Here is a 17,533-nt window from a genome sequence, read left to right as displayed (position 1 = left end):
TGTCTCCCGCAGTGTGGGTCAAGGTGCACGACATGCTTCTATTATTGCGACGCACATGCTTTGGCATCTGACAACAACTTCCCGTCATCCATTCAACTGCAAACAATCAATCAGATGATCCAACCGCCACGATCTATTCGCCGGCATCAATTTATCTCCGCGCGTGCCTGAATTACTAGATTACAACTGCAGAGAGGGGGGGTCGTATAGTCTTATGAGCATAATACGGTTGAAAACTGCGTCTTCCTGATCATCCCAAAGCTCCACCGCCAACTCCTAGCTTATCTCCGCCGGAATAACAACCACCACAGGATGACGTCTCTTAATCAGTCCGGGGATACCAACTTTACAGTTTTCATACGCCTCCCTTTTCCCCGGGGCGATTTTGTGGATCCTCCACCTGCAAGTATTTTCCCGGCTAACGTGCATAAACCAACTACTGACTGAGCTAGGCTGAGTGGAACGCAGCGAAGGACCAGGCTCTTTGGGACCTACTATCGCGGCCCTCTAAGGGTGATGATATAGACTGTATGCATATCTGCGTAGGGCTTTTCCGTCTACTACAGACTAACTAGTCACAGGGAAAGCATTGTATGTTCACGCATCCGAATGAAAACGCTCATGTCTGCTTACGTGTATACGTAGAGCGGAACGATTCGATGTAACTCTCCAGTTTCTCCTTCAACAAGCAGCATGGCTGTATGATCGGCAATTATCACAGGTCCGCTGGCAGATGCGCAAGGTGGGCACCACTCAGTCGAGTTCTCCGTCCCCTGCGCCTGGTTCTGTATCTGGAAGCACAGCGCTCGGCGGCCAATCAGCCAAGGGTGGTCCTGGTGCAGGTAAGCAGGTCTTCCGGCGCTACATGTGTCATCGGCTCATATGTATTAGCCCCACGAGTCCAGAGTCGTCTATCCTCACATCAAAAAGATACACTCCCTCAACGAGGTAAGTCTACCCCCGAGATATCCACCTCATATGCGTCCGGAAACCATGGGAGTGAACGCTTGTCTAACAATCTGCAGGTCCGCCGCCACGTCGGACAAGCTCGGCAACTACAGTAAACCAAATTAAAATTTCGAGGGAATCACCCCGCACTGAAACCCCCGCGGAGCTCAAAGATCCACGCTGGGAAAGCCTCAACCGGCGTTCATCAGCAAGCAAGCGGGACCAGGCTCCAGTTCCATCGGCACCAGTTCACAAATCACCCGTCCTTCAGGAAGAAGACCTAAGTTCAAGCTCAGCCTCATCATCCTCGTCAGACGAAGACGACGGTCTAGCCAGTAGACGAGGACTACGATTCCGACGATTCGGCAAGTTCTCCACACATCGACCTGGTCTTCGTGATGACGAAGAAGACGAGGATGAATCACCCGCATTTCTTCCGCTTTCCCGGGCCCAGCCTGAAGCTGCACGAGACCCGTCAGCGCAGGACCTCAATGCAACTCTCCGGTTACAAGGTGAAGATCACGCGGGAGCACGACGCCGCACATCAGAGCAGAGTCCGATTCCAAGAGCATCGGTTACGACCGAATCATCGACAAGCTCTACTAGTTCAGGGGCTCCAGTTACAGTGCCACGTCGGGGAGTGAATAGTATTCCATCACCGTTGAGTTCATCACGGAGGGGAGAGCTGGCCCATCTCAGTCCCCGGAGGTTGAATGCTTCCGGGAGGGATACGAGTGATGGTACACCGAGTATGGGAAGTAGCTACAGTGATCTTGATGGTGAGTCTGTGCTTTCTCTTTCATTCTTAGCCCCTCTTTGGCTAACAACGACATTGGTAGACGCAAGTGTTACGCAGTCGGCACTTGAGGAGGCTCTCCTGAGTAATATGCAACATGGTGGTATGGCGAGTCGCATGAGTACGATAAGTCAGGCATTACGGAGCCGGATTTTGTGAGGGTTGGTTTGTTACTCAGTCTAAATATTTGGTTTCGAGAAACCCACCCGGGGTGGACAAACGTCAAAAAGCGACTTACTTACAACACCCTTCGGCTACCAATCAAGAGTCGATAGTCCCCTATGCCTGAATACCACGGTGATGTAGGGTTTCTTTAATCTATTAAAGAATGAGACGCACATGGCTGCTGTATCAAACAACTTGCTGTTCCCAATACGGAAAGCGGACAGTAACGTGTTCGGCTTAATACACATACGTGTGTAATTGACCACTTCTATAAGAGCACGCAAATCATATGCCATGCCATCTCATTAGAGCTCATCAGCTACTTTCAATGTATCAATATCTTGGGCATGAGCGACAGGTTTTGTACGGTTGAGAGTTTCGAAGTATTGCCCCCTATACCTCCTTATACCAGCCCGCAGTGATGTGGAGCGGAAAGCCTGGTGGTGGGTAAGTTACGGCATTTTCTATGTAGCGTCAACTTTTGATGATCTTCACTAAGGAAACGTTAAAATTTGACTAGTAGCGAGTGCCATCGTGACCTTTCTCTATAGCAGTACAGTGCCTTGAGGACAAGCTTCACTCTCAAAAAGAAGAACAGATAGGTGGACGCTCAGAGGATATAGGGCGACGAGTGTAGGCACTGAAACTACGCGATTTGCAATTTATTCGTTATATATTTCCTCGCTATAACGCCCTTCACTATTAGGGTAGTATTACCTCCAACGGCACGCATATCAAAATCATTCGATGCACAGTGGTTCTCGATGTTTATCGTATCTTTGACTCAACGGAGATCAACAATTCTTTCCTGGCCCTCAACAGTTTCTTTGTTAGGGCGCAACGTCGTTGATGTTCAACCAACCTGAGGCATTCTAAGATCAGATAAGGTTGAATCCCGCCCACGTGATAACCCTTTGGACCGGAGCGACATGATTGGAGGATCAGCTGTCATCTGCGTCATCTGTTGCGGGCGGTGAGCGAAAGTTCCCCTCCCAATTGCCCCTCGGCATCTTTTTTGGCGGGCGTGATGGAGACAACGTAGTAGAAATCAGCATCACATCAAACCATAACTTTCTTGATCTATTCCCCTGGTGCAAACCCCGCGGCCTTTGGTACGATCCGAAAGGGCATTGCTGTAGTGGTGCAATTGAGATCTCTCCGGTATCACGTCAGACCGAGTCACTTACAGTTTACGGAGGATTAATTCCGGCGTACAAAATAACATACCAAATAAGGTCCGTCATTCCTCTTCCACGACTCAATTGTTTCTTTTTTTTTTTTTTTTTTTTTTTTGTAGAGGTGCATACTATCTCTTACAATTGAGAATTTTACACGTTATATCTTTCCTTCCCTTTGAAAACAACTATTGTTTGGAAAGCGACACCTTTCTGATATCCTTAGCATCGTCATACTCAGAAAAATAGGGCCCGGTCACCCCGGTCTTGATTACCTTGCAACATGGCCTCTGCTCCCACGCATGAAATGACCCCTGCTGAAGCAGAGTCAGTTTACTTCAACAATTATCCTCCGCCAAAGGCTCTTCCAAAACACGAGGCCCTCGCTCGAGCTTTCATCGACTATCATGTCGAGGACAACAGACGTCTCGTTCTCGTCACGTCGGGAGGTACAACGGTCCCTCTGGAGAACCAGACCGTTCGCTTGTAAGCAGTCTACTTGACCCGGGGAGAGTGTGTCTCTGATAATTTTTTGCTTTCCCAGCATCGACAACTTCTCCGCCGGAACAAGAGGTGCCACGAGTGCCGAGTACTTCCTCGAAGCAGGATACGCCGTGATTTTCCTGCATCGTCAATTCAGTTTACTGCCATATTCTCGCCACTATAGCCACTCGACCAATTGCTTCTTAGACTTCATGGACGAAGCGCCCCCAGCCAATAATGCCGAATCTGATCACGGGCGTATCGTCGTCCACAGTGAATACCAGGACCAGATGCGAGATGTGTTGAGGAAATATCGCTATGCGAAGAAACATAACCGCTTGCTTCTGCTCCCGTTCACCACCGTATCTGAATATCTGTTTGAATTGCGATCGCTGGCCACGTTGATGAAACCCCTGGGCCCTAATGCCCTCTTCTACCTCGCCGCGGCGGTTAGCGACTTCTTTATCCCGAGCGATCGGATGTCAGAGCATAAGATCCAGTCCTCTGAGTTGCCTAAAAACCTGAACAACGAAGAAGCTATTGACCCCTCGGACATTTACACGGGCGGAATCCCCCAGGAGACCAAGCCGCCCACCCACAGCAAGAAGCTGATCATCGACCTGGACCCTGTGCCGAAATTTTTGCATCAGCTGGTGGACGGATGGGCACCCGACGGAAGCATGGTAGTCTCATTTAAGCTCGAGACCGACCCCAATTTGCTTGTGTACAAAGCACGGACGGCACTCCAACGGTACGCGCATCATCTGGTGATTGGCAACCTGCTGTCGACGCGGAAGTGGGAAGTGGTGTTTGTCACCCCTGAAGCCCCTTATGAGCGCTGGATCCGGGTCCCCAAGTCCAAGCGCAGTAAGAGTATTTCTGGAGCAGAAGAGCAGGTGGGACTGGCCGAGGCAAAGACAGCGGGGGGCTCAGCGGCCCCGAAGAATGGGGAAACCGGTGGGGACTATGAACAGGGGCAAGACAGGAGCCACGAGGGTATGGAGATTGAGGCGTTGATCATCCCTGAGTTGGTCAAGCTGCACTCGAATATGATTGCGAAGCATGGTACCCAGGCTTAGTTGGTATATCGTTGGTTGGCTATTTAGTATGCACGGTACCTGCACGGGTTTTTAATCTATTAAACTGATATATTGCGGTTTTTCTTCTTCTTCTTTTTTTTTTTTTTTTTTTCCCTAAATTATTTATTATTATCCTCATTTAAACTATGAATCGAATTAATTAATTTCGTCGATAACGACGTTTAGATTGAGATTGGCGCCATTCTGCGGCGATCAGTGACGATGATTACCAGGTTGGGAGGCATATTGGGTAGATAAAATACCAGCCGTACGGTGTCGTTACCCCGTCCGTGACATTTGTTCATTACTCCGTATGTACAGGATCTATCGGTCTCTTCCTTCCTTTTAGAAACCATGGTTGATATCACAACCAATTGCTATTCTCGAATGCCCAGAGACAGGTGAGACTCAATCCAGTGGTTGGTTACAGCTTAATGAAGCTGTTTCAGTTTGACTGTCAACCAGGAGTGTCTCATTCTTGAGCTGCGCCCATACGCGTCATTGAGGTTCAGATCCTAGTGGGTCGATCATCCCATCCACTGCTTCTTGACTCTGCCGCTGAACAAACGTGCAGGCAACCTACCGTACCTGCTCGTCCCTTGTCGATCTTCGGGACTTGGGGGGCTGTTTTTTCTCCTTCTTTTTTTTTTTCTTCTTGTTCGTTTGTTCTTCTCCTTTTCTGCCTAATCTGTTGTGACTTTACATTCTTCATCGGCCCCCAAATCCCACATCGCAATCGACCTGCCGAGGCAAAGAGAACAACGAAAAATGGTGGATTGCTCCCCATCGATTTGGAGGAACGGTCATAATCTTGCTCTTTTGGTGTCATTTTCTCAGGTGCTCTGTGTGGAGGCTGTTCCTAGCTTCCGACGAGTCTTCCTCTCCTCTCGCTAGCTAGCATGTTTCCTCGTCGATTCCGTCGCATCGCCGTCATCACCTCCGTCCTTTGTCTCTTCCTCCTTTACCACTTCTCCGGTCTCCGATCGAGCTTCCATCCTACCACCACCCATGGCCGCCGTCGGGTCGAATGCCCACCCCTCCCGGGCATGGAAGACGTGCTGGTCGTGCTGAAAACAGGTGTCACCGAGGCATTGGACAAGGTCCCGGTGCACTTCCAGACCACCCTGCGCTGCGTCCCGAATTATGTGATCTTTTCCGACTTCGAGGAGGAAATCAATGGTATCAAGGTGCACGATGCCTTCAAGAATATGGATCCCGACGTGAAAAGGACCGTCCCCGACTTCAGCATCTATAACCGCCTTGTACAGCTGGGTCGAGCGGGCCTGGAAACTGGTGATTTCGCCGACGAGGCCAACTCTGCCATCGGCAAGCCAAACAACCCTGGTTGGAAACTAGATAAATGGAAGTTCCTGCCGATGGTCCAGGAAACGCTCCGCCACAAGAGCGACGCAAAATGGTACGTCTTCATGGAAGCGGACACGTATTACTCATGGGGAACGTTGCTCGAATGGCTGTCGCACTTTGATGCGTCCAAACCGTGGTACATCGGCACCGAGACCCAGATCGCCGATGTCATTTTCGCCCACGGCGGCTCGGGCTTTGCCATCTCGAATCCGGGCATGCAGCGAGTCGCGAAGGAATATGCGGAGCGCAATGTCGAGCTGAACGAGTACACGGATGCTCACTGGGCCGGAGACTGCGTCTTGGGCAAAGTGTTGGCTGACGTCGGGGTGCCATTGCACTTTTCCTGGCCAATCCTGCAAAACACCAACATCGGTGAGCTAGATGAGTTCACGACCGCCTTCTACCGTCGACCCTGGTGTTTCCCCGCCGTCGCATTCCATCATTTGAGCGTACGCGACGTTCAAGATCTGTCCAACTTCGAACAACGCCGATGGCGCGAGGTAAGCTTCCTGTCACCCTCCATCTTGAATGTCAATTAACCTATACCTAAAACAGAAACAAACCACCTTTCTCCTCCACGGCGACGTCTTCAAAGAACTCATCTACCCAAATCTCTCTTCATACCGCGACCACTGGGATAACCTCTCCGACGAAGAACACTCGGAAATCACCACCTTTGACGAATGTCAATCCCTCTGTAAGGACAAGTCCGATTGTGCACAGTTCTCCTTCCGCTCCGGATCCTGTTTCACCGGCAAGACACCTAAACTGGGCACGGCCAGCTCGGGAGCCCGGTCCGGATGGGCTATGAAGAAGGTCGAGGAGATGATGCACGAGGCGCCGGTTTGTTCGAGTGTGGAGTGGGGGGCGGCTTGATTTTTCTTTATTTCTTTTACTTGTTTCTGTTTCTTTCTTGCTCGCATTGGCGACGATGCATTGGCAGTTCGCAGGTCGAACGTGATGGGCTGGAGTTATACTCTGTTAGAGCTCGATGCCGATGGACAGAATGAGACCCAGCTGGTTTATGCTGATCTCTGGGTTGGATGCATACTATAGACTACAATTCTCGCTGTGCTCTTTTTCTGATATGTTTTTATGGGCGGTGCTGGGGCTGGTCTTGCATGGTAGGAGTTGTCAATGGTTTCATTCAATACAGCAATTCTAGCGAATCTCAACTACCACAAAAAGAGCAACCCGTTTTACAATGAGCCATAACCCAGGCACTTGACAACCCCACTAAACTGAATTATGTCACCTACAAAAAACAAGAACACCCAATTCACAAACTTCACAAGCACAACGAACAAACCCTATCATCCTACAAAAGCTCAGGAGCCCCCGGGTCCTCCAGGCATTGATCAATACGCATGATCTTCAATCCCTTGCCTTTGACAAACCGAATAATCTCCCGGAAATACCCCACGGTCGAATTACTTAGATAATGTAGCACTGCCAGATTGCCGCCGCGCTCGACATCGCGGTAGAACGCCTTCAGCTGGCGTTCGGGCGTGTCGGAGTCTGCCCACATCCAGTCCTCAATGTCGACGCTCCAGTTGATGATTTGTGGGTTTTTGATACGTTTGGCTAGGACTTCGCGCGTGCGGGAGCCAATTGTACCGTATGGAGGGCGGAAGTAACTGGCTATTTCTTAATTAGCTCGTTGGTTTCAGGGGAATATTTGATGGTGGCTTGATTGTAGTTGTTCTAAATTACGGATGGATAGGTATAAGTGCATGTATACATACACTCTACCCCAAGCAAAGACTTAAACGTAGCGATGTTGCGGAAAATATCGTCATCAATAGCTTTGGTCGACTCCATTCCTTCCATCCTACATTCGTCACTCATTAGCCTTATCAAATCTCACACTCACCCGCCCCCTCCCTACCCCTAACACCCTAAGCAAGTAAGGAGAAAATTGAGAGAGGAGAACTCACTTGGAATGCCCATCTGAATGTAACGCAATCTGATGTCCATCTTCCATCATCTTCTTGTAAAACTCCGCAAACCCTGTCTTATTATCCCTCAGTGGTCCCCCCACAACGAAAAACGTAACCAGCACCCCTTCACTCTCCAATATCTCCCTCACCTCGTCCGCAAGGCTGGGTATGCCATCATCGATACCGAAAGCAAACGAACCAGGTCTCGTGCACCGGAGTCTCAGCTCCCCGGTCGGTTGTTTCTTTGGAACTTTGACACCGCGTGGGAGAGTCGGGATCAACTCGATCTTGTACACTTTTACTGGGCGCGTGTATGGTGGATAGAAATTTCCAAGGGAGATGGAGAGGACGCGCGAGTGGTCGATGGTGAAGTGGGAGAGGGGGATGTAGAGGTCTTGTTTCTTTTGCTTCTTTGGTTTTCGGTGGTGCCAATGAGGTTTGGCAGTGTAGCGGGAGGCCTCGACGCTGTCACTGGTTTCGGGATAGGGGTTTAACGATGGGTTGCAGGAGGGATTGTTTTGGTGCATGGAGATGCTGAAGGTTGGTGGACCGGAGTAGACGATATGTAGGGTCCAGGTGGTGTATGGAGTTAGGTCGAAGCATGTTGTTGAGGATAGTTGGCTGTGGTAGGTTTGGTCGGCGTCTGAGGCGTTCAACTCAATATAGTTCCGTCCTCGGGCGACGGGGAGGTCTTCGAGGGCGCCGTGCCAGGATCCGAGGTTGTTTTTGTCGGGGTGGGTGAAGGTGTCGACGATTATGGGGGTGTTGTTGGTCGTGGGTGGCAGAAAGGTCACCTGGAGGGGTGTTCGGTGGGTGGCTTCTGTGGTTGTGGTCCAGAAGAGAGCGAGGATGATGTAGAGGTACAGAGTATGCATGATTGCTGATACGAAGTGGGCGGACAGTGTATGATATAGAGTCAAGGAGTGGACTGTGATAACTTCACACTTGTAGTAGATGATAGTGGACGGTGGATCTGTGTCACGAAGGTCAGCTCGCTCGACTTTGGAGACAAACGATGAAGGCATGTATACTCACTCACTTTACACGGAAGGAGCGATTGGTAGAAGGACACACACCCCAACAGGGCTACGACTGCTCCCACTCGAATCGAAGATTAATACTTATTAATTTCTAGGTCTAGCCATACAGGAAAACAAAGCCACCATCCCTCACTGCCCGAATATTCCCAACCCGCCCAGTCGTTGGTTAAGAAGCCCTAAATCCATATCCTCTACATTCCAAAGTAAGAGGAGACAACCTCGCGTGACCATTTACCAGGCTCCCAGGGAATGATCGAGGCTAAGAAGGCCGGCTCGCCGTTGTCTCCCGCATATGGAGCTGAGACCGCAGAACAGTGGAAGCCGCAGTAACGTGCACTGCATAGAGCATTTGATGGCGTGAACACGCAGAATTTACCTCAGTCGACTCATCACCAGTATTGCCCGGTACAACCTAACCACCCAGCAGCCTTGGTATCAACTCAGCCAAACCAGTGGTGAGAGATAAACGACCCATCAACTGCCAGAGAGCCTAAAAAGGTTAACTAGAAGTCGTAGTTGACGGCAGGGGCAGGGGCATCTTCGGTTTCACCCATGGGAATTCCACCCCAGGCATTATTACCAGCGCCCTCATTCTCATTCTCACCACCACCTTCTCCATCCTCATCATCGGTGTCGTCCTCAAACAGGTTTTCACCATCGCCAGGCTTGTAGGACTCCAGAAAGTCAGGTATCTTCTGTTTGGTTTCAAGAAGAAGCCGAACAAGATCAGGGGCGAGGTCCGAGTCGCGGTCATGATTGTAAAAGGACGTAGCAAGTCCTTCGTTTCCAATTCGGGCAGTACGTCCTGTCCATGGTTAGTATTCTGGTGATATGTGCGACTTGTTGTATTACTTACCAATGCGATGAACATACTCGACGATGCCACCGTGGGACTGGCGGGGAAGATCGTAATTAACAACATGCATGACATTCTTGATGTCAAGCCCGCGAGCTGAAACCCCAGTCGCGACCAGGATTGGGCATTTGGCAGTACGAAAAGCACGCCTGTTTCTCCTTCAGTAACTGGCTCATCGGTTTGAGGGGCGAGAATACTTACAAGGCATCCTCACGCTCGCGTTGGGTACGATCTGAGTGGATAGAAGTGCTGGGTAGACCCATGTTATACAGGTAATCATCCAGCAAATCTGCCTGTGCTTTTGAGTTGACAAAGATCAAGGTACGAGAGGGGGGCATCGCCAGAAGCAGATCATAGAGGCACTGCTTCTTGAGATGCTCTTCGGAGTAGACAATCTGAATGGTTTGTCGGTTAGTTATACGGTGCACAGTCCTAGCTTCCCAGTGAATGGCTTACACTCTGGTCTACATTGATGTGAGTACTGCCAGGACGTCCAACACGAACACGAACGTGGTCATCCGCAAGGAACTTGCGGGCCAGCTGACGGCACTCCTTGTTGAATGTCGCAGAAAACATCATGTAACGGTGGTCCGCATCCTCGTTCATATCTTTGTTGGTCAGCATCACAGCTAGATCGACCAATACTTCCGGTCTTACCTCCACCTGACATGATCTTGTTGAAGTCAGACTCCCAGTCCGCAAGGAGAAGTTCATCTGCTTCGTCGATGACAGTGTACCTGGTTTTGGATTAGTCACATACTAGTAACGTGGGAGAAAGAACTTACTTGACACGGCGGAGAGACAGAATATGAGGCTTATCCATGAAATCCAAAAGTCTTCCAGGCGTGCCAATGAGAATGTCGCAGCCTTTCTGCAGCTCGTCCCTCTGGTCACGCACAGGAGCACCGCCGTACACAACGCATGGACGCAACATAGAGCGATAACAGAGTCGGCGTGCTTCATCGAATATCTGTGTAGACAGTTCCCTAGTAGGCGCAACGATCAAGACCAGAGGTTCTGCACGGACAGCATCAATGATGGGGTTATACCCGTCCGCCAAGTTCGGACGGGGAGCAGCAAGTTTTTTCGCCTTTCCCATCAATTTTGACAGGACCGGGATCAGGAAGGCTGCGGTCTTTCCGGAGCCTAATTTTGTCAGTAGCTCATTTAACCTCCATACAACCTTCTCAATCACTTACCAGTCTGGGCAACAGCGATGAGATCGTGGCCCGTCATGACCGCAGGGATCGCATATGCCTGGATTGGCGTTGGAATATTGTAGTGACAGAGCTGGACGTTGTCACGCACGATGGGGTGCAGTCCGGCATCATCAAACTGCAGTAATCGTAAGACTTTGGTGGATCATCAGTGCTGAGCAGACTTACACTCTTAATTGGATTAGGACGATCACGACTTTCAGCGACGACTTCGATGTTTTGGAGACTTCAAAGATCAGGTTTTGGTGACCGTATCCAATAAATACATCTACTTACTTTCCAATTTTGAGACCAGTTCGATTTATGAACTCACTCCGAAACAGCATCTCCTCAAGCTGTGGGTTGGCTGGACCAACGTCACCGTATTCGTCTTTCCACTCGTATTTTGCCGCGTTGGCCGCCCACTCAGGGAGATCCTGCTGTTGCTGTTCTGGCTCAGTGCCCTCACCAGGGGTGGCCAGAGGAGGCCCGAGAGGGGCTGTATTGTACTTGGAGTAGTCGTAGCCCTCTGGCTCAGTCCACCCTTTTTCGCGGGCAGTACTAGCAGCTTCGGCCTTTCTGGCATTCTGTGCGTGCGTTACATCCTCAAGGGCAGCGCCCATTTTGGACACGTCAAATGTATCCATGATGTTTGAATCGACACGGAATACGCGTGAAGAGAATGTGTAGTAAACTGTTGTGGTTCAGAAACACAATGCTGAGCTTGAGGAAAATAATGAAGAGGCAGACTTAGAAAGTTTTACACATGTGTGAAGAAAAGTGAGAAGGGAGACAACTCTTGATTGGAATGAAGAAGGGTGTGCAGAGAGTGGTTAAATGATGAAGGGGAACGGGGGAAAGAAGCTGCAAGAGGACGAGGGGGATGGAGATGGAGGGCACAAGAGAGTGAGGGGTTGCAAAGGTAACAAACAGAAGGGTGAATATCATAAGAGGTTGCTCAGACATGAAACACATGTATTAGTAGTAGTATAAGCTGTTTGGTTGGGGTTACTCTCTTGTACAAACCAATAGGAAGGCTACAGGGGAGCAGTGAATAGTATCAAGATGTGGATGACTTTGGTTGGGAAGTGCGGTAAGAAACAGATTCAGAGAGAGTGAGTGAGAGAGTGAGTGAATGAAGTCTTGCTCGTCAACAAGAACTTCCGGTGACCACGGGGTTGTCCCAATTGGGATGTCACCAGTCAAATCACTGGGTTTAGATAACCCTCCTAGAATGATCAAGATATCCTTACATCCTTCAATTCTCCTGATGCGATACTCCCCGTTATGTCTATGCACCAGTACATATATAAAGTATAAGTGAAGTAACACCAAGTAGTACAGTACTTCAAACAGTGAGAATTGGCTCAAGAGCTGTCTTCTACTACTGGTATCTAGAGCGATGTTGTTATCTTTGTTAGACATATCTACAGATCTAGCCTTGACTTCAGGACGGACGTATCCTTGATGCCGTTCAACCGGTAGCCTAAGAGCGATTTCCCCTAATCCTTAATCCAGACTATGACCAAATAACAGCTCAAGGTGTAATGTTCGCTGGAGGCAATTACGAACAGAAATTGTAGGCTACACAGACAGTTGGCTACCTTTCCGGGCCAGATGCATCCATAGACATAGTACATGTATTCTACATAGTGTAGAAAATGACATAATTCTTCAGTGTGCATTTAGATTAGAGTATCAATATAAGTCTATAGGTCTATTAATTTACAGAGAAAGGCGGGGTGTAGGTCCTTCTACTATGTGGGTGTTTATACACAGAGATCGTGATATATATATCTTGCGAGTGAGTATGCGGATAGTTGTGCACTCTTTGAGCTTAGCGAGGGAACCTTCCCCTTAAAAGAAGAAGGAAGAGAGAGGGCAAAAAATAAATATAAAAAAATAAGATAAGATAAAATAAAAATAAAAAAGCCTATGAAAAAAAGTACAAGAATATTGTAAGCTTATATCAGCTATTTGCTCAGCTCGATTACTACAGATTTGGGTGGCGTGCCTGATGAGAAATGATGAATGCCTCAGGATGATGATCAAGAATGGACGACGTCATCCGGATGACTTTTGGACCGTTGCGATAAGCCCATTCATTGACAGTACGAGGTCACCACCTGGATAAATTTTTAGTCTTAATTTTAATTTTAATTTTTTTTTAAGATTGCCTATAGTGCACGTACTCCGTGCATACTCCGGGTAAAAGTGAAAGCTTCAATTTAATCTTGGTTCCAACTTCCGATCCCAACGGAAAACGGGCAGAAGGAGATATACGCCGTAGGGAACAGCACGGCAATCCCATTACTCCGAGATGTCACCCTGAACCACCGCGGTTCAACCCATTCCTCGGTTCTGGATGTGACCTTCAAGTTGCTTATTTCTTGCCGGCTCGCCCTTCTCTTCATTATTTCTTATCATTGATACACCATGTCATCTACAAACCACAACCCCTCGCGCGCCACTCGGCTAGAAAAAGCCATCACCAACCCCGGTACTGTGAAGATTAATGTCAAGGGTGCTTTCATTGTCGATGAAGATCCGCGATCTAAGAGTCCCGTGCGATTGGATGGTGTGCACTACGAAGGCCACGATATCCGGCTTCCCCATCATACCGGAGTAGTGAGCCATGTTGCTGTCGACGTGAGTGACCTCGCTTCATTTTTTTTTCATGTTCCCTCTCTTTTTTTTTGGCCGTTCCCCGCATAATCTTTATAACCCACACCCCGCAATTGAATTGCAAGTCCCGATCGCATCACCAGATTGTGACCAGCGCAACTGACTTGAGCTGTTTGATTTTTCTAGATCGGTGGTTCTCTTGCGAAATTAATTTATTTTACACGAGAGCTGGACTCCGTGGACAATGGCGGCCGATTGAACTTTATTAACTTCGACACTCATCGCATAGATTTGTGCATCAACTTCATAAAAGAATTGAAAGAAGAATACCAGAAAGCTCACGGACCTTCCAGCGATGAGCTATGTGTTGTGGCGACCGGAGGCGGTGCCTTCAAGTATTACGACAAGCTGAAGGAGACATTAAAAGTGAATATTATACGCGAGGATGAGATGGAATGCCTCATCACCGGTACGTGCGCGAGTACCGATTATACACATCCATTGTGGTTCTCCGGAGGCATGATGACTGATTGAACAACAGGACTCGATTTCTTTATCACCGAAATACCGAACGAGGTCTTTACCTATAGCGAAACCGACCCAATGCAATTTGCCGAGGCCCGACCGGACGTTTACCCGTACCTATTAGTCAACATCGGTTCCGGTGTATCCATGATTAAAGTGTCGGGCCCTAGGCAATACCAGCGTGTGGGGGGTACCCATCTGGGTGGCGGCACCTTCTGGGGCATCATGTCGCTCCTGACTGGTGCTCAGACCTTCGACGACATGCTGGCGATGGCGGATACCGGGGACAACAGTGGGGTAGACATGTTGGTGGGCGATATCTACGGCATGGACTATAACCGAATTGGTCTGAAGAGCACTGCGATTGCCAGCACGTTCGGCAAGGTGTTTCGATTGAAGAATGACGTGCATGAAGAGGATGGCGAAGACAAACCCCACGGTGAAGATGGGCAAACCAATGGTGAAGTTACATTCAAGCCTGAGGATATGAGCCGAAGCCTTCTTTATGCTATCAGGTAAGTCCAGACGCCCCTGCTCTCTGTGGTCTGATGGAACTAACGTAATCTAGTAACAACATCGGACAAATCGCATATCTGCAGTCGGAGAAGCATCAAGTGAAGCACATCTACTTCGGTGGATCGTTCATCCGCGGCCATCGGCAAACCATGAACACACTATCCTACGCCATCCGATTCTGGTCCAAGGGCGAAAAGCAAGCCTATTTCCTGCGCCACGAAGGCTACATTGGCGCCGTCGGGGCCTTCCTACGCCGACAGCCAGCGAACTGGGGTCGCAGGAATAGTCTTGATGGTGGCGCCGTGCCACAGGAGCTGAAGAGTAGCTCTACTTGACGAGTTAAAGAACCATTCTTCCAGTGCGACTGGAAGCTTGCATGATCTTCATTGTTGTTTGGTTTATCCGCCCTTCCGATCTCTTGGGCTTCTGATACCCACTTTTTTTTTCAGTTCTCCGTGCATGTTAGACAAAAGAATATACACCCTGCAAATATCTTTTTGCCAATCTTTCGGGACGTTAATGCAGTTCGATCTTGCAATGGCCGATTTACATTTGTACCATAATATCCTGAATACTTTCTCTCTCTTGGTTCCTATGAGCAGCTTACATCCACAAGACGATGATGGTGTCCTTCCTCCGTTGCTTTCGGGTTCTTTTCTCAATTCGTTCTGAGTTTCTTTCATCGTAGTTCAATTTAATGATGATTATTATTATATTTAGGGGCTGACATGGAATCGTGCGGTGCTATTCCGACAAAAGCATGTTTGTTGCCCAGACACTTGACAGGAAATAGTGATAAACTGCAAGCGACAGAACTCAATATTGACACATCTAGCTAATCTGTCATAAATGATTTTTTGGATAAGGAGAGAGACTGCGTTTGCTACCCAGAAACCGTTGGAGGTCACACCGTGCGACAGGTCAGTTTTGCTCCATGGGGTGGAATTGACCAGTTCACAAGCTATACAAAATCCAGCACAGACACAATGCTTCATTGTAGCTCAGAACGATCCCCATGCACCTAGGGCGATATTGTCAACTTATGAAGTACTAGTAAGTAGTAGTACGTTCGACATTGGTACCTGACGAGGAAGTTTGGGACTAACCGCTACTAGACTGCAGCTAGTACGAAGTAGTCCCAGTGGGTATCAAAATCACCCAATCGGAATGAAATATGACCTGTGTTAAGCTTAACCTACCTTTAGCGCATTGGAGTTGACAAACGCGGATCCCCGACATTGACGCGTTGGTTCAGTTCCAAGTTGCTAAAGGTATCGACCGAAGCGGTAGACTCCTTATCAACCATTGCAGCACGCTCAATTGCGGTCGGATTTATCATCCATCAATTAATACTTGGCGCGACTATCCTCTATTCCATCGAAGGCCGGCAATTATACTTATTTTCCCGCGTGTTTCTAGATCGGCAAGGGCGCTAGACTTGGAAGAACCAATATGGTGGATCAGTACGCAAAACTCCGTTCCGGTTATTCCATTTCTTCAAGCTCATCTCTTCTTGTTCAAGGCGAGAAGGTTCCCTCAACAGGGGCAGCTCCGAGGAAGAGCGCAAGCCGACAGTATCCCCTGCTAACGAACCACAAACATCGACCAGGTTACTTGTTGTGAACCCCAAAGCGACCTTTGGGTCCGATCAGCCGTTTCCCCAACATCTTGCTGATCTACTGGAAGAATGGCACAAAGAGAATGGCAGGGGACGACCGCCTTGTAACACGAAACAGCCTAGGAGAACCAAGGGTGCATGGAAGACTTTCGACCGTCAGGGGAGGTATCTGGAACTCTCCGCGTATGCGATTAAAGGGCCTGCCACGTACAATGTTCTGGTGCTTCATACTGCGGACGGGTCTGAGAGGCTCGTAGGTTCTTACTTCCCTTTCACCACGGTATACGGTACCTTCCTGAAGGGTTGGCTGGGGGTTCATGGTGGGTGGGATCCTACACCTTGTGCAGTGCGGAAGTTCTCGGATACTCTGGATGATCTGAGTTATGAGCCTGAGGTGTGGAGCGCATTTGAGGTTCTTGAGATGCGGCGGAATAAGGCACAGGCCCTGGCATCAGGAGCGAGTGGGCAGCGAAGAAGTCTCCCGGGACCGTCTCAGATGCAAAGACAGGAAACGAGGCCACAGAGAAAGAGCCTCCCAGGGCCGCTGGTCGCTACAAATGATCGTAGGGATAACATTGCACCTGGTACATCGCCATCATCGGCAGAGGAAGAGTCAGACGAAGAAGACGACACTTCTTCGGAGTCCTCATCGGACGAAGAGCCCGAGCCTACATCTGCGCCTAAAAGGCGCCGAATGAACGAGCCTAGCGTGCCCACGCATCGAGATCCCAAAGTGGTTTTCAAGTTGTTCTCGTATAAATCCGGAGCAGTTCGCTGCTTTCCATTGGACGAATGCCGGACTGGGAAAGAATTCTTCGACAAGGCCCGGGCCTTTTTCCAACTTTTCGATAGGAACGCAGAGGTGAGGATCCTGTCATGCCAGATAGCATCCCAGCCTCTACAGCAGTATATATTTGAGGGTAGTGAAGGCGAGTTTGCTCTGCTCGTGGAGCAAGTGAAAAGCCTGGCTGGCGATGGAGCTTTGACTGTAGAGGTCAGTCATGTCTTATCGCTTCACTGAGCTGAATATTGTTTTGATTGTGTGACGTTGTAATTTGGTGTCAAGAACGCTAGTTGTAACATGTTATGTAGCCATGACTAACTATTGAGAATAATGTATCTTTAAGAATAGATATAAGTGAGCGTTCGCGATCAGTAGTGGTCGGTTGAGTGCGCCTTGCTGTATAGATTGTTGAATATCTACCC

The 17,533-nt window shown here is 49.1% G+C and overlaps 8 protein-coding genes across 8 annotated transcripts; 6 read left to right on the top strand and 2 right to left on the bottom strand.

The window, feature by feature from the left end:
- Positions 1-312: 312 nt before the first annotated feature.
- On the top strand, positions 313-1,903 carry BDV38DRAFT_280919 (multidomain presynaptic cytomatrix related protein; the record flags this gene model as incomplete). The annotated part of the gene is made up of 7 exons (XM_032059419.1): positions 313-387; positions 453-528; positions 582-591; positions 646-842; positions 892-948; positions 1,026-1,727; positions 1,788-1,903. 7 exons carry the CDS (start codon positions 313-315, stop codon positions 1,901-1,903), a joined length of 1,233 nt encoding a protein of 410 aa, XP_031915630.1.
- An 800-nt stretch (positions 1,904-2,703) lies between these two features.
- On the top strand, positions 2,704-4,700 carry BDV38DRAFT_44821 (phosphopantothenate--cysteine ligase CAB2). The gene is made up of 3 exons (XM_032063368.1): positions 2,704-3,144; positions 3,311-3,570; positions 3,629-4,700. The coding sequence occupies exons 2-3, from the start codon at positions 3,368-3,370 to the stop codon at positions 4,644-4,646; spliced, it is 1,221 nt and encodes a 406-aa protein (XP_031915629.1). The 5' UTR covers positions 2,704-3,144; positions 3,311-3,367; the 3' UTR covers positions 4,647-4,700.
- Positions 4,701-5,292: 592 nt separating this feature from the next.
- On the top strand, positions 5,293-7,605 carry BDV38DRAFT_241734 (glycosyltransferase family 31 protein). The gene is made up of 2 exons (XM_032054048.1): positions 5,293-6,511; positions 6,567-7,605. Exons 1-2 carry the CDS (start codon positions 5,546-5,548, stop codon positions 6,885-6,887), a joined length of 1,287 nt encoding a protein of 428 aa, XP_031915628.1. The 5' UTR covers positions 5,293-5,545; the 3' UTR covers positions 6,888-7,605.
- On the bottom strand, positions 7,330-8,826 carry BDV38DRAFT_269747 (polysaccharide deacetylase family protein; the record flags this gene model as incomplete). Its single annotated transcript, XM_032057025.1, has 3 exons — positions 7,330-7,652; positions 7,757-7,842; positions 7,949-8,826. The coding sequence occupies 3 exons, from the start codon at positions 8,824-8,826 to the stop codon at positions 7,330-7,332; spliced, it is 1,287 nt and encodes a 428-aa protein (XP_031915627.1).
- A 668-nt stretch (positions 8,827-9,494) lies between these two features.
- BDV38DRAFT_291274 (DEAD/DEAH box helicase) lies at positions 9,495-11,690 on the bottom strand (the record flags this gene model as incomplete). The annotated part of the gene is made up of 9 exons (XM_032061705.1): positions 9,495-9,796; positions 9,848-9,996; positions 10,049-10,242; positions 10,304-10,455; positions 10,505-10,584; positions 10,633-10,993; positions 11,047-11,182; positions 11,233-11,273; positions 11,426-11,690. The coding sequence occupies 9 exons, from the start codon at positions 11,688-11,690 to the stop codon at positions 9,495-9,497; spliced, it is 1,680 nt and encodes a 559-aa protein (XP_031915626.1).
- A 130-nt stretch (positions 11,691-11,820) lies between these two features.
- BDV38DRAFT_241729 (uncharacterized protein) lies at positions 11,821-12,226 on the top strand (the record flags this gene model as incomplete). The annotated part of the gene is made up of 1 exon (XM_032054047.1): positions 11,821-12,226. A coding segment is annotated over exon 1 (151 nt), but the record flags the coding sequence as incomplete, so codon positions are not given.
- Positions 12,227-13,479: 1,253 nt separating this feature from the next.
- On the top strand, positions 13,480-15,044 carry BDV38DRAFT_269745 (pantothenate kinase; the record flags this gene model as incomplete). The annotated part of the gene is made up of 4 exons (XM_032057024.1): positions 13,480-13,692; positions 13,855-14,137; positions 14,210-14,708; positions 14,762-15,044. The coding sequence occupies 4 exons, from the start codon at positions 13,480-13,482 to the stop codon at positions 15,042-15,044; spliced, it is 1,278 nt and encodes a 425-aa protein (XP_031915624.1).
- Positions 15,045-16,161: 1,117 nt separating this feature from the next.
- Positions 16,162-17,348, top strand: BDV38DRAFT_280913 (uncharacterized protein; the record flags this gene model as incomplete). Its single annotated transcript, XM_032059418.1, has 2 exons — positions 16,162-16,172; positions 16,232-17,348. 2 exons carry the CDS (start codon positions 16,162-16,164, stop codon positions 17,346-17,348), a joined length of 1,128 nt encoding a protein of 375 aa, XP_031915623.1.
- Positions 17,349-17,533: the final 185 nt, after the last annotated feature.

The sequence above is a fragment of the Aspergillus pseudotamarii genome (assembly GCF_009193445.1).
Source record: "Aspergillus pseudotamarii strain CBS 117625 unplaced genomic scaffold BDV38scaffold_15, whole genome shotgun sequence".
Taxonomy (NCBI): Eukaryota; Fungi; Ascomycota; class Eurotiomycetes; order Eurotiales; family Aspergillaceae; genus Aspergillus; species Aspergillus pseudotamarii.
The sequence above is the reverse complement of the archived record's forward strand: the minus strand, read 5'-3'. Positions and strand labels throughout refer to the sequence as shown.

Bases quoted from the DNA above. Each gene is read 5' to 3' on its own strand.
- BDV38DRAFT_44821 (XM_032063368.1), top strand. From the start codon at position 3,368: ATGGCCTCTGCTCCCACGCATGAAATGACCCCTGCTGAAGCAGAGTCA. The intron at 3,571-3,628 runs GTAAGCAGTCTA...TTGCTTTCCCAG, and splicing joins GAGAACCAGACCGTTCGCTT to CATCGACAACTTCTCCGCCG.
- BDV38DRAFT_241734 (XM_032054048.1), top strand. From the start codon at position 5,546: ATGTTTCCTCGTCGATTCCGTCGCATCGCCGTCATCACCTCCGTCCTT. The intron at 6,512-6,566 runs GTAAGCTTCCTG...TACCTAAAACAG, and splicing joins AACAACGCCGATGGCGCGAG to AAACAAACCACCTTTCTCCT.